The sequence below is a fragment of the Chrysemys picta genome, chromosome 1 (genome assembly GCF_011386835.1).
Source record: "Chrysemys picta bellii isolate R12L10 chromosome 1, ASM1138683v2, whole genome shotgun sequence".
NCBI lineage: Eukaryota > Metazoa > Chordata > Testudines > Emydidae > Chrysemys > Chrysemys picta.
The window spans coordinates 231,138,138-231,153,246 of NC_088791.1; the positions used below are offsets into that span (position 1 = coordinate 231,138,138).

General features: G+C 46.2%; 2 protein-coding genes across 8 annotated transcripts in view; one reads left to right on the forward strand and one right to left on the reverse strand.

Annotated features, from left to right (window-relative positions):
* Positions 1 to 3,450: 3,450 nt before the first annotated feature.
* LOC122172748 (uncharacterized) lies at positions 3,451 to 10,795 on the reverse strand. 2 transcript variants are annotated; one of them, XM_065580798.1, is made up of 4 exons: positions 10,659 to 10,795; positions 8,705 to 8,853; positions 4,994 to 5,578; positions 3,451 to 4,027 (listed from the first exon to the last, which is right to left on the reverse strand). In XM_065580798.1, exons 3-4 carry the CDS (start codon positions 5,529 to 5,531, stop codon positions 3,456 to 3,458), a joined length of 1,110 nt encoding a protein of 369 aa, XP_065436870.1. In that variant the 5' UTR covers positions 5,532 to 5,578; positions 8,705 to 8,853; positions 10,659 to 10,795; the 3' UTR covers positions 3,451 to 3,455. The 2 variants fall into 2 exon arrangements, with proteins under 2 accessions (XP_065436870.1, XP_065436871.1); XM_065580799.1 differs by having other exon boundaries at positions 10,271 to 10,700.
* A 21-nt stretch (positions 10,796 to 10,816) lies between these two features.
* ASMTL (acetylserotonin O-methyltransferase like) overlaps positions 10,817 to 15,109 on the forward strand; it is a 56,150-nt gene continuing 51,857 nt past the window's right edge. For 5 of the 6 annotated variants that reach the window (XM_042845648.2, XM_042845649.2, XM_065580787.1 and 2 more), the window contains exons 1-2: positions 10,826 to 11,059; positions 13,232 to 13,363. In XM_042845648.2, coding sequence (XP_042701582.1) covers positions 10,967 to 11,059; positions 13,232 to 13,363 — 225 coding nt within the window. In that variant the 5' untranslated portion in view covers positions 10,826 to 10,966. Of the gene's footprint in view, positions 11,060 to 13,231; positions 13,364 to 15,109 lie in introns of all 6 variants that reach the window. The other variant, XM_008167396.4, reaches the window with a different exon arrangement.

A 15,109-nucleotide genomic window follows, 5' to 3' on the forward strand; every position in this document is an offset into this window, starting at 1 on the left:
ATGTGGCTCTCCTCTGAATCATGCACTCTCTCACTCTGTCCTCTGCAATCAGTGTCCTTCCACTCGCCTGCCCAAGCTTCCTCTAACTCAGGGGTCGGCAACCTTTCAGAAGTGGCATGCCGAGTCTTCATTTATTCACTCTGATTTAAGGTTTCGCGTGCCAGTAATACATTTTAACGTTTTTAGAAGGTCTCTTTCTATAAGTCTATAATATATAACTAAACTATTGTTGTACGTAAAGTAAATAAGGCTTTTAAAATGTTTAAGAAGCTTCATTTAAAATTAAATTAAAATGCAGAGCCCCCCGGGCTGGTGGCCAGGACCCGGGCAGTGTGAGTGCCTCTGAAAATCAGCTCGCATGCCGCCTTCAGCACGTGTGCCATAGGTTGCCTACCCCTGCTCTAACTCTTCACAGGCTGAGTGTGCAAGGGGGAGGAGAAGAAGGACCATCCCCATTGCTCACAGCAGGGTAGGTGAGAGGCAGGAACAGAGCCACCCTGAGCTGCTGGACTCTTTAGCTCCTTCCTCTCCTATCCCCTCCTGTGAGAATGGCTTCAGGTTGCTGAGGGGAGAGAGAGAGCTTTCTGTAGAAGCTCTAATTGGTTACTCTACCCCAGGAGGTGGGCAAGTGGGACAGGTAGCCAACAAGAGGGGATTTCCCCCTAGTAGCACTCAAATTCACTAGTAGGCCGGCCCTTATTGTGTCACAGTGAGGCTGGCTCCAGCCACAGCCAAAATCCTGTCACTTGCAAAAAAATCATGAGAGTTGGCAACATTGGCCCCATCAAGATTTAATGACCCTCTGTTGTTAGCCCTGTGCCACCATTCCTTGGAGGTAAAAGAATAACAGAGAAGGCAACAAACCCCTCATTCAAAATGGAGTCTGCAGTCTGACACAGATACACGTAAAGAGCCCCCCAATGTCAAACAGAATTCAGAAGTTGTACATAGATTCCCCAAATTATTGCTGTATAGGAGATTGAACAGCCAATGCCCACGGCCCTGTCAAAATAAAATTTGTCTTCAAAGGCAAACCCAATGCTTAAAAGATCCTTAAAAGAGGTTGACTATATTACCTTTTGCGAACAGATCTATTCTGATGCAGAACCTCAACAGTTCAGCTGCATGGTTAAATGACTTGAGAGAAGACTGTATCAGATCATTCACAGAGAGTCACCTTTGGGATAAGAAAGGTAATAGATTAATCACTATTCACCCAGAGCCTTTGGGGAGTACTATTCTGAGCAGGGAAATCCAAGAAGAAAGGGCCTACAACTCTTCAGGCTGTAAGCTCATACGCAATGATTTCCTTGACTGTTTGGGAAATAGATTGTAGGCTATTAAAGGAATGATGGGCCCATCCATTGTAGTATGGGATTCTCAACCCTGTTTTTGAAACTTACCTTAGGTCAAAATATTCCAAATGTGGGTGCTTAAAGTTAGGTTCTCACATCCATACCCTCAAAGCTATTTAAGCACTTTACTCTCATTGGTCTCAATGGGAATTAGGCACCTAAATGCCTTTGAGGAGCTAGGCCCTAAATCCATATTTAGGTACCTATCTATGGCCCCCATTACCAAAGTATCTAAGCATTTCACAGTATCTACTGAAGGGAAGTGGTATTGTGCTCATTGTCCTCATTGTACAGATGGGGAATTCACACACAGAGAGAGACTTGGGGTATGTCTACACTACGGGATTAATCCGAATTTATATAATTCGAATTTTGGAAACAGATTGTATACAGTCGAATGTATGCGGCCACACTAAGCACATTAATTCGGCGGTGTGCGTGCATGTACCGGGGCTAGCGTCGATTTCCGGAGCGTTGCACTGTGGGTAGCTATCCCATAGCTATCCCATAGTTCCTGCAGTCTCCTCCGCCCATTGGAATTCTGGGTTGAGATCCCAATGCCTGATGGGGCCAAAAACATTGTAGTGGGTGGTTCTGGGTACATCCTCCCCCCTCTCCAGGGAAGCAATGGCAGACAACCGTTTCGCGCCTTTTTCCTGGGTGTACAGTGCAGACACCATACCACGGCAAGCATGGAGCCCGCTCAGTTCAAGACAGCAGTCATGAACATTGTAAACACCTCGCGCATTATCGTGCAGTTTATGCTGAACCAGAACCTGCAAAACCAGGCGGTGAGGAGTAAGCTACGGCAGCATGGCGGCGAGAGTGATGAGGACATGGACATGGAATTCTATCAAACCGCGGGCCCTGGTGCTTTGGAGATCATGCTGTTAATGGGGCAGGTTATAGCTGTGGAACGCCGATTCTGGGCCCAGGAAACAAGCACAGACTGGTGGGACCGCATAGTATTGCAGGTGTGGGACGATTCCCAGTGGCTGCAAAACTTTCGCATGCGTAAGGGCACTTTCTTGGAACTTTGTGACTTGCTTTCCCCTGCCCTGAAGCACCAGAATACCAGGATGAGAGCAGCCCTCACAGTTGAGAAGCGAGTGGCGATAGCCCTGTGGAAGCTTGCAACGCCAGACAGCTACCGGTCAGTCGGGAATCAATTTGGAGTGGGCAAATTTACTGTGGGGGCTGCTGTGATGCAAGTAGCCAGAGCAATCACTGAGCTGCTGCTACGAAAGGTAGTGACTCTGGGAAGTGTGCAGGTCATAGTGGATGGCTTTGCTGCAATGGGATTTCCTAACTGTGGTGGGGCGATAGATGGAACCCATATCCCTATCTTGGCACCGGAGCACCAGGGTACCCAGTACATAAACCGCAAGGGGTACTTTTCAATGATGCTGCAAGCACTTGTGGATCACAAGGGACGTTTCACCAACATCAATGTGGGCTGGCCGGGAAGGGTTCATGACGCTTGCGTCTTCAGGAACACTAATCTGTTTAAACAGCTGCAGCAAGGGACTTACTTCCCGGACCAGAAAATAACCGTTGGGGATGTTGAAATGCCTATAGTTATCCTTGGGGACCCAGCCTACCCCTTAATGCCATGGCTTATGAAGCCATACACAGGCAGCCTGGACAGGAGACAGGAGCTGTTCAACTACAGGCTGAGCAAGTGCAGAATGGTGGTAGAATGTGCATTTGGCTGTTTAAAAGGTTGCTGGCGCTCGTTCCTGACTCGGTCAGACCTCAGCCAAATCAATATCCCCATTGTTATTGCTGCTTGCTGTGTGCTCCACAGTCTCTGTGAGAGTAAGGGGGAAACCTTTATGGTGGGGTGGGAGGCTGAGGCAAATCGCCTGGCTGCTGATTATGCGCAGCCGGACACCAGGGCGATTAGAAGAGCACACCAGGAAGCGCTGTGCATCAGAGAAGCTTTGAAAACCAGTTTCATGACTGGCCAGGCTACGGTGTGAAAGTTCTGTTTGTTGAAAACCCGCCCCCTTGATTGACTCATTCCCTGTAAGCAAACCACCCTCCCCCCTTAAATCGCAGCTTGCTTTTAAAGGAAATAAAGTCACTATCGTTTAAAAATCATGTATTCTTTATTAATTGATTATAAACATAGGGGGAGAACCGACAAGGTAACCTGGATGAGGTTTGGGAGGAGGATAGGAGGGAACTAAAAGGCCACTGAAAAAATTCAATATAATGACAGCCTTTTGGTTGGGCTGTCCACTGGGGTGGAGTGGGAGGGTGCACGGAGCCTCTTCCCCCCCCCCCCCATGTTCTTACACGTCTGGGTGAGGAGGATATGGAACATGGTGAGGGGGGAGGGAGGTTATACAGCGGCTGCAGCAGCAGTCTGTTATCCTGCTGCCGTTCCTGAAGCTCCACCAGACGCCGGAGCATGTCTGTTTGATCACGCAGCAGCCCCAGTGTTGCAGCCTGCCACCTCTCATCTCGAGCGTCCCTCATGACCTCACGTTCACTGGCATCTTTCCTGTATTTAGATACCGTGTCCTTCCACTCATTCAAATGAGCTCTTTCATTGCAGGTGCATTCCATTATTTCCGAGAACATCTTGTCTCGCGTCCTCTTTCTCCGCCGCCTTATCTCAGATAGCCTTCGGGATGGAGGAGGGAGGCTTGAAAAATTTGCAGCTGCTGGAGGGAGGGATGAAAAAAAGGAGAGAAGTTTTTAAAATGATACATTTTACAGAACAATGCTTATACTTTTTCATGGTGAACAACACTATTCACGTTACATAGCACATGTGATTTCAGTACAAGGTCGCATTTTCCATCTTAATATTGAGTGCCTGTGGCTTTGGTGTTAGAGATCACAGACGCAGGTCTAGGCAACAGAATTCAGCTTGCATGCGGCCATGGTAAGCCATTGTCTTTCGGATCCTGTGCCCTCCTTTCCCATATACCAAGCAAAGCCCGTTGACTGCTGCGGTTTTCCTGTTAACCTTCAGCAGCAGAAAACAAACTACCCCCCCATTCCAATTCTATGGGATGATCGCTGTACCCCTCCCCACACCGCGTGGCTGGTAACAGGGAAGATCCCTGCTAGCCAAACGCGAAAAGCTGAGGGCCAATTCCGTGCACTCCCCCCCCACCCCCCCGCGCTTGGCTAACTGCAGGGAAGGATTTATTTTCAGCCACAGGCAAACAGCCCAGTAGGAACGGCCACCTCTGTCCCCTTAATTAAATTCCCATATTTCAACCAGTTTACCATGAGCGATATCACTCTCCTGAGGATTACACAGCAAGATAAAGAACGGATGTTGCTTGAATGCCAGCAAACACCGGGACCATACGCTGCCAGGCTTTGTCATGCAATGATACCAGATTACTTGCTACTAGCATGGCGTGGTCAAGTGTCCTACCATGGAAGACGGAATAAGGCTGCACTGCCCAGAAACCTTGTGGCAAAGCTTTTGGAGTACCTCCAGGAGAGCTTCCTGGAGATGTCCCTGGATGATTTCCGCTCCATCCCCAGACACGTTAACAGACTTTTCCAGTAGCTGTACTGGCCGCAAATGCATCCCAAGTCCTCAGGGCAAAGTAATCATTAAAAAACGCTTGCTTTTAAAACAAGTTTTATATTTTAAAAGGTAAACTCACCTGAGGTCCTTTCCATTGGGTCATGGTCTTGGATACTGGCTTGGGAGGGTTGGGAGGGTACTTTAGTCAGGATGAGAAAAAGATCCTGGCTGTTGGGGAGAACGGAGTGCTGTGTGCTCTCCGCAAGCTCATCCTCCTCCTCCTCTTCCCCGTCCACAGAATCCTCAGGTGTAGCTGATGAGATTACCTCCGCCTCGGAATCCACGGTCAGAGGTGGGGTAGTGGTGGCGGCCCCCCCTAGAACTGCATGCAGCTCGGCGTAGAAGCGGCATGTCCGCGGCTCTGACCCGGAGCGACCGTTTGCCTCCTTTGTTTTTTGATAGGCTTGTCTGAGCTCCTTGATTTTCACACGGCACTGATCTGAGTCCCTATTGTGGCCTCTCTCCATCATGCCCTCGGAGATTTTTTCAAAAGTTTTGGCATTTTGTCTTTTCGAATGAAGTTCTGCTAGCACTGAATCCTCTCCCCATATAGCGATCAGATCCAGTACCTCCCGTACGGTCCATGCTGGTGCTCTTTTTCGATTATCGGCCTGCATGGTTACCTGTGCTGATAAGCTATCTGTGGTCCCCTGTGCTCTCCATGCTGGGCAAACAGGAAATAAAATTCAAATGTTTGCGGGGCTTTTCTTGTCTACCTGGCCAGTGCATCCGAGTTCAGATTGCTGTCCAGAGCGGTCACAATGGTGCACTGTGGGATAACTCCCGGAGGCCAATACCATCGAATTGCGGCCACACTAAACCTAATTCGAAATGACAATATTGATTTTGGCGCTACTCCGCTCGTTGGGGTGGTGTACAGAAATCGATTTTATGAGCCCTTTATTTCGAAATAAATGGCTTTGTTGTGTGGACGGGTGCAGGGTTAATTCGATTTAACGCTGCTAAATCCGAATTAAAGTCATAGTGTAGACCAGGCCTAAGTCCACAGAGAGAGACTAAGTCCAAGATCACACAGGAAGTCTGTAGCAGAGTCTAAGGTTAACACCCTAAATACTGGACCATCCTTCCTCTCAGGGGCTTCTCCCCTAAATGTGGCATGACTTTCAAATGTACTAATTTTAGGCACCAATCTATTACTGCATTTCTATATATACACATGATACTGCCATACATGTGATCAACTGCAGCAACTAGGCAGGAGACAGTGCAGAGGGGCCTCCTGAGAGACACACATACCAAGTGAGCCTGGCTTGGAAACCTGCAAGCTTCTATTTGCTAGAATAGAGACCAGACTGGAGAGGGAACCCTAGGCACTAGACATGAAGAGCCCTGATTCTTGACTGGACTCCCCCATGGACTCAAACAACAACCACTATTTTTCACCTTGAACTGTCACTGTTTAAATCTTTGTACCACGGTATTTGCAATCAGGGCCAGCTCCAGGCACCAGCCGAGCAAGCTGGTGCTTGGGGCGGCAGCTTGTAGGAGGCGGCATTCCGCCCAATCCTAGGGCGGCACAGACACTTTTTTTTTTTTGGTGGTGTTCCGCTCCGGCTGCCCTGTAGGGGGCAGCGGCGCAGAGAACAGGAGCGCCCTGCAGCAAGCCCGGCAGGGCAGCCCGCGTCCTTCCCTCCCAGCCGACCGGAGCAGAGCAGAGCCCTCCCGGCAGGCGGCGTGACTGCGTGGCCGCCCCCCTTCTCTCTCTCTCCCCCCCGCTCCCTCCCCCTCCCCCCGATAGCCGGGGCACATCTGCAGCACAGGGAATCCCCCTGCACCCTGGCTCCGGCTGCACCGCAGGTTTTTTTTTTTTTTTGCTTCGCCATTCTGGCCGCCCCGTTTTTTCTTTTGCTTGGGGCGGCCAAAAAGCCAGAGCCGGCCCTGTTTGCAATCTTTCCCTTTCCGGCCAGCCCTAGTAAAATACCCTTTCCCTTAGCCCTGTATCTGAGTGGTTATGGGATCCACCAGGACTGGATCCTACAACAAGGCTTAAATGCCAAAGCACCTACAGTGCTTGCCTGCGGGTGATGGTACACCTGGCACACTACCGGTATCTTAGGGGTTTGGTGTACTCTAGCACAAAGCAGTATAATAATTCCAAGAGAAATGGGAGCTGCCTCTTTGAGAATGCAGTAAGGTGAGCTCTTAAAAGAAGATCTTATCAAGCAAACATTTGGATTTCCAGAATAAACAAAGTTCTCATTGCAAAGCTGAGTTTTGTGGTTAAGAGTGTAACACATACAGTAAAACCTCAGAGTTACAAGTACCTCAGGAATGGAAGTTGTTCAGAACTCTGAAATGTTCGTAACTCTGAACAAAATGTTGTGGTTGTTCTTTCAAAGGTTTACAGCTGAACATTGACTTAATACAGCTTTGAAACTTTACTATGCAGAAGAAAAATGTGTTTTTTAACCATTTTAATTTAAATGAAACAAGCGCAGAAACAGTTTCCTTACCTTGTCAAATTTTTTTTTAAACTTTCCCTTTATTTTTTTTACATTTTACAGCTTACATTTAACACAGTACTGGTACTGTAGTGGATTTTTTTTTTTTGTCTCTGCTGCTGCCTGATTGCGTACTTCTGGATCCAAATGAGGCATGTGGTTGATCATCAATTCATAACTCTGGTGTTCATAACTCTGGTGTTCATACTGTACCTGTCCCTCCACCCTGTAGCAGCTCCCCTGGCATCCTGCCATCTCAGTGTAGTGGAACTGCATAGTTCTTTTGATAAGGAAGTTTCAGCATTTGCAGAGACACTGTATCCAAGTAAAGTAAATCCAGTAAACCCAAATTTAAATCACTGAGGTTACTCTGAATTTACACAGGTGTAAATGAGAGTAGAATTTGGCCCTTAAAACATTCTCTGATATTTCACAGTTACCACGATGATGAGCATCGTGTAAGGACATAGGCAAAAAGAAGAGATCTAAAACTGGAATACCAATCTTAGGATGCAGTAAAAGAATTTACAATACAGAGCTTTACATTCATCTCTAATTCTTACCTTGCTTTTTTCAAAATGTAGTAGGTATTTGAAAAAGTTGACAGTTTCACAACTAACCTTGGATGAGCTAATCTTTGACCAGCATATCCAGAGGAGGCAGCCACATTTCCAATAACTACTGCTGTCAATGTTCTTCATCTCAGTCAACTCACTGGAATCTCACACTTATACTTTTAATTTCTGAAAATCTGCAACTGAGTGGTTTATAATGGTTACCTGTCACTAGTAATTTTTCAGAAATTGAAAGTATATGTGTGAGACTCGTCTACTTCTCCTCTCTGCATTAGCTTATTTGACATTGTTTAGCTTGTTCTCATAGGGATATTTGAACTTTGCCACATATGCACCATCATAAGTAACTATGGAGTCAGGTTGATTAGCAGGAGGGAGGAAAAAAGTCTTTCAAACTTTTGATTAATACAAGCACTATTTAAACAACTTGATCATTTCTTCTTACTTTACTTGAATAAACAGGTACAACTCTGCTCTCTAGAGCAGCACATCACCAAAATACAGTATCATATCCTGAAATCATATGGGGTATTGTGTGAAATAATTACTTTGGATCTGTAATTCTTATGGTCCAAATCCCAAGAAGAACTGATTATTGAATTCCATTAACTTCAATGGGGAGTTGCAGCAGTTCAGCAGATGCTATGCACTTATTAGGATTTGGTCTGATATTAATACTCATGGTGAGAAACTGGTCAGACCAGATGATCATAATAATCCTTTCTGACTTCAAAAATCTGTGAAAGTACTCACCTGGACAATTCCATTCACTTTGGTGAGACTAAATGTATGAGGAATTGTTCATCAACAGGAGTGAAAAGCTCACAATCTGGCCCATAAAAAGATAGATGAGGGACTGGGATATCTGGACTCCATCATTTACAGATGTTTCCGTCTCATTTCTGGAAAACAATTGCTGCACATTTTATGGTTGCAGAAATTTTATCTTTTGTCTGAATTTCCTATAATTGTTGCCAAATGAAAATTCTACCACTTTTGTACTGATGCTTATTTTGAAAGGTATTTTCTCACTTACTTATGCATACCTACAAGTGGTCTTCATTTGTGATTTTGATTGGTTTCCACCTACATAAACCCTTTAATGATTTCCCACAATTATTTGTAATTGAGTTGGCATACGGCCAGATAATAAAAATATTAATCAGTTCCATGTCTAGAAATTTCTTGCAAATGTTTGTTTAGGGTTTTTATTTAAAAAAAAAATATATAGGTAGGGTGACCAGATGTCCTGATAAAATCAGGACTGTCCCGATATTTAACCCTTTGTCCCACATCCCAATCAATGTACGATCGGGACGCCACTTGTCCCGATATTCAGGTAAGGAGGCGAGCGGGAGGGAGGTGCTGACCCCGTGGGTGCTCCAGGGCTGAGCACCCACGGGAAAAAACTGCAGCCAAGCTCCCCGCTCCTCGCCTCCTTCTCCCCCCAGCGCGCCACGTCCCCGCTCCTTCCCCCCTCCAATGCTTCCCACCGCCTAACAGCTGTTTGGCAGCGCTTAGCACTTTCCAGGAGGGAGGGGGGAGGAGCGGGTACGCGGCACGCTCAGGGGAGGAGGCGGGAAAGAAGCAGGGCAAGGGTGGGGATTTGGGTGAAGGGGGTGGAATGGGGGCGGGATGAGGGCGGTACAGGGGCGGGAAGAGGCAGGGGGTGGATGAACACCCACCCGGGGGGGTGAAGCGGTGAGCGGCAGGCGAGTGAGCGGGTGGGGAGGCGAGCAGTGGGTGGGGGATTGAAGAGGGACGCAGCAAGCCAGTGGCAGGCCGGGGGATGAGGAAAGGCGTGGTGGGGGGCCAAGTGGGGAGGGGGCAGGACCTGGGTGGACTGTGGGTGGGGCTGATGGCACCCCAATGTGTCCCGATATTTTACTGTGGTGATCTGGTCACCCTATATATAGGGTGTGCAAACCCTCACATTCAGCATCATGTGACATGAGAGTCAAGGATGAAGATATTATCTAAAGATGTTACAAAATTCTACACCTTCTAAAGTACTCAAACATTGGAAATAAGTCAGGAAATGAACAGTTAAAGGATCAAGCTAGCCCCTTACTGCCATGTATCTTGATTACCCTATGGGACTCAGGGCAGGTCACCACTTAAAAAGTTGCTATAACACTTTAGTGAAGATGCTCCTACGCGAACAGGATAGGAGAGCTTCTCCCATCAGTGTAGTTAAGCCACTTCCGTTTTCAGGCCGCTGAGCAACATAGTTTTACTGAAGTGTGTAGTGTAGACCAGCCCTCAGTGTTATTCAAAGGAAAGCATCCTGCAGAACAGATTGCAGTCTTGCCAACCCACCGTTTCATCAAAAGTCTCATGTGATTTTCTGAAAGCCTCAGCAGCTGGAATCAAGAGTTTGCAGGTGAAGCTCAGCACTAGTTAATAAATAATAATAATAAAATTTAGCCACTGTGGTGGCAGAGAAAAGGTTGAAAATGCAAGGTGAGTGTACCCTAAGGATTCAGAAACCAGAAAGCAACCGTGCATATATTTCTCCTTTTAATTCCACAATTTTTAAACCAGGCTCTTGATTTTGGGGCCTGCATAAGGATTTTTAAGCACTTGAGGTTCCCAATACTGCAGGTGGAAGTTGAAAACTGCAGGACTGACTCTCCTAGACTAAATCCGCCCCTGTATCCAACTTTCCAGCCGTATGTCTTGCATTCTCCGCATTAGTATTTTGTACCTCCCCCCAGTGGAGTGGATGTCTGTCCGTCTGTCCCATTTCGAACGTGCCCAGCTCGCCAGGCCAGCCTCCCCCAGGGCCCTGACCAGGAGCGTCAGCAGAACTCGCGGCTCCCCCTGCAGAGCGCCGGGCCCGCCTTCCCGGGCCGGAGGCGGGTCCCACGGCCCCGCTCCTCCCCGCTCGCTGCGCCGTATAAACGCGCCGCTCGTCACCCCCTGGCCCGGGCCCGACGCTGCGGGTTTCGTGGCACTGCTGAGCCTCAGGGCCGTGCGGGGGAGATCCCGGGCCTCCCCGCAGCCGCCGCGGCCATGGTGCTGAACCCGGTGATCGGGAAGCTGGTCAGCAAGAGGGTGGTGCTGGCCAGCGCCTCCCCCCGCCGGCAGGAGATCCTCACCAACGTGGTGAGTCCGGGGCAGCGCCGCCTGGGCCCCCTGCACTTAGTGGGCAATAGAGGGGTCAGGTCACTCGGAGTATGTCTACATTGCAAAGTCTGCACTGCCACCAGTGCTGGCGCTGGGCAGGGGCTGTTTCATTGCCTGGGGCTGCACCCTGTGAGGTGGGAGAGTGCTAGAGCTGCAGCCTGGAAGTCTCCACAGCAATTGACCAGCCCCTGTCAGCTGGCAGCACCGCCCAGTCCCTGTTGTCTAATTGCGGTGGAGACATACACTTTCCAATGCTCTTACAAGGATGCCCAGCCCTGCTTTGCCTTAGCTCCCACATCGCTCCCTGGAAATGCTCCTGCAGCAGCTGGGCTCCTTCGTGCGCAAACAGGAGAGTAGTTTAACAGTCTGCCAAGTGGCCATTATTCCCCTCTTCCCTGTTGTTGCCGTCTTGACATTTTTAAAGCTGAAAGACCTGTGTTTCTGGGTTGATATGTGACCAGAAGAACAATATTTTTAAAATAAATTGCACTTGAGCAGAGTCTTGGGGCAGGAGGCAGGTTATGCAACTGGAAAGTAGCCTGCTGGTGTGGCTGTGGCAAGAAAGCTGAACAAAATGAAGTTCTTAGGAACATACATACCATTGGGTGATGCCAATTCCCACAGATAGGAGGTGAAACTTGTTGGGTCAGGCTATGGGGTGGTCTCAATACATGCAACAAAGGGCAGAGGATGAGGGCTGTTTGGGGTAGGGAATGCAGCTAAAATAGTAACATGTTTTCTCTTGTTACTGTTGTCAGCTGTCTGTGAAAGGGGTGCATAAGAATAGAATACACTGTCCCAATGTCTTAGGTGGTGAATTTACAGTTTATTTCAGTAGAAGATGTGGCCCTGTTTATTGGTTTTGCATTGCTGCCCTCCAGGACTTTTGGAAAACCCCCATCAAGTGTTAATGTCAGTCATACAGTATTATAGTATCAATGGGACTTATATCTTTTTATTTTTACACTTCATCTAAAGAATTGTGTTGCACACATTTTGATCAATACTTCACATTAACGGTGATGGGTAGAAGTAAAAACAGACAAACAATGCTAGAGTTTTATTTGCGGGAGGTTGTTTGCAGTAGATCACATCACATAATCCCAAAAAAACATTTTCACTTATGCTTTTTTTCAGCCACACTTTCTTCTCCCCTATCCAAACATACCATAGATTGTGTCTCAGGGTGAAATCCTGTTTTCATTGAAGTCAATGGTGAAACAAGATTGAACCTGTAGTTTGGAGGCAGGAATTAGGGGGAAAAATCCAGAAAGCTAAACAGGTTGCAGTGACAAAACTAATATGTGTATTTCTGGCTACATGTGAATGTTTACATTTAAGCATACATTTGATAGTTGTATTTCAGTTAAATGTTGTATAGCAAAACTCATTCTTACACAGATTTATCCACAGTGCAGCACAAGTAAATGCCAAGATTATATCTACTGAAGACTTCACTGCACAGATCTAATTTACATGGGATGCACACAGATACTACAATGATGGGTGTTATAGAAAACCCTAAGGAAGAGAGAGGTCATGCATTTGTGATTAGGTTGTTACATGCATAGCTGACAAGAGTAAAATGATTATAAGTACTATAAGTGTAAAACTTTTGTTTGTCATAGATAGATTTTTCTTGCCTTTTATCTTGAGATGTTTGTATATTAAGAGTAAATTCAAAACAATTCAATACAACAGGGTTTTTGCTTCTCAGATGAAACGCACACAATGGGAATTTAGTTATTTGTTTTTGTTTTAATTTTGATTGCATACTGCTGATGGAATGAGTGAAGTTTGCAATGTTTGCACTAGATTGTTATGTTTGCAATAGATTTGTAGCTCTACAGTTTGTTTATATGTTGTTACCAATATCTATCTTTTTCTTCCTCTCTTGAAGACACTTGGCATTTTATAGTAGGTTAATTTTTAAAAATAAATAACTAGATAGTTTTCACAGATATTTCTCAGATTAGCTTCCACTCTATTCTAATTTACTATTTGCATGATTAAATATAATTTGTACTATAGAGGAAATGCGACATAAGAATAATAAAAAAGAGCAAAATTCACTTAATCTGTTGCTTTTACAGGTTCCTTCCAAAACACTTGATGATGCTCACTACATTGCCTTTCCTTTCTATATTGTAGGGTCTCCGATTTGAGGTAGTTCCATCCTGGTTTAAAGAGACACTTGAGAAGTCATCTTTTGCAGCCCCTCATGAGTATGCCATAGAAACAGCAAAGCAGAAGGCACTTGAAGTGGCAAATAGAATGCATCTAGTGAGTCTGTCAGCTATTTCAATAGTCAAATTTTGTGTTTGTGTGGTATGTGTTATTCTCACTATTTATTACTGTTATGTGCACTTGTAAAGGTAGTAAGTATACAGGTGCATTTACATCCTTTAAGCAAACAGACACATTTCCCCCTGTGTTACTATTGTGGCAACTACCTGTTGAAATGGGCTAGACTTGCTAAAAGGAACTCCAGTGCCTTCAGTTTGTGAAAGGCCAAAACAGTGATTACAGACAGCTCTGACAGCAGGCAGAAGCTCTAAATTGAGGTATAATCGCCAAGTCCTGCCAACAGCCAACTATTCAAATTGAGTCTGAGATAGTTAGACTTTGTCCAGGATTTTCAGGCACGTGGTGAGCAGAGATGCAATTCTATTTAGGTCCTATGAGGAGATACAGTACTGACCGTCATCGGCATGCCGATGATACTGTAACTAGGGTTACCATATTTCAATAGTGCAAAAAGAGGACACTCCACGGGACCCCGCCCCAACTCCGCCCCTTTCCCACCCCCAACTCTGCCCCTGAGCACCCCACATTCCCCCTCCTCCCTCCCACCCCCCGGCTGCTGCTGTGCTGGGGAAGTTGCTTTGGCCCCCGCTGCAGTGGAGAGCGGCGGGAACCTGGAAAGTTGGAGTCCGGGGAGGAGGCGGGGCCCTTACCATGCCTCCCTATTTTCCTGGACATGTTCGGCTTTTTGAAAATTCCTCCCGGACGGGGATTTGAGGACCAAAAAGCTGGACATGTCTGGGAAAATCCGAACATATGGTGACCCTACCTCTGACACGCACCTCTCCATACCTGTCCCAGGGCCTTCCTTTAAAGGGGCATCCCCATATCAGCAAGGTCTACTTAGAAAAGATAATATTTACTCCCTTGCGTGGCTGAGCTGGGCTGTGACAATCCAACCCATCATGAGTACTATGAGAAATGGGGCACAACAGTAACCAAGGCAGTGTCATTTCAGGGACTGTATGGGCCTCGGAGTTCAAACAAACAAGCTATATAAAGTCCTTTTCTTTACTGGGAAACCAAATGGAAGTTTTTCTAGAGGGTATTTTTAGAAATCTCAGTATAATGACAAATTTCAAGCTCCATTAAATAACTTTTTTGTGAAATGATGCAGAGCACAATTAGTACAGAGACATGAATAGTGAGAGATCCAAGCTGGTTTGCCTGATATGGTGTAGAAATGTGTGTAAGTTTGATATAGAAGGCCTTGCCAAACTAATTATCGATGCATATGCAACCATCATTGTAGACAGTGACTTGTTTATACTGCTCTATATACTATACCAGTGTTTCTCAATCTGGGAGTCGTGATTTATTTGATAATTTATATGGTAAAAATGAGAAAATAAGCAATTTTTCAGTAATACTGTGCTGTGATACTTGTATTTTTATGTCTGATTTTGTAAGCAAGCGTTTTTTAAGTGAGGGGTACTCAAGACAAATCAGCCTCCTGAAGGAGGTACAGTAGTCTGGAAACATTGACAACCACTGCTCTAATTGACGTGGATCAAGAATGTCTTTGTTTTACTTTCTATTTCTATAGTAAGGCTATTGGGATATCAGCATTAAAATACAGTCTCAGAAGGATTTTTTGAATCCTATTTTTAAGAAATTTCATAAATGGACCACTGCACTTCCCCCAAGTTAATGAGTCTGATGTTTCATTTTTTAAGACCAAAGGTCCCTGCATCTTCCAAGTATTAGAGTGAGTTGTTCTCCAGA

Bases quoted from the DNA above. Each gene is read 5' to 3' on its own strand.
- LOC122172748 (XM_065580798.1), bottom strand. From the start codon at position 5,531: ATGCAGGCCGATAATCGAAAAAGAGCACCAGCATGGACCGTACGGGAG. The intron at 4,028-4,993 runs GTGAGTTTACCT...CCCTCCCTCCAG, and splicing joins CCCAATGGAAAGGACCTCAG to CAGCTGCAAATTTTTCAAGC.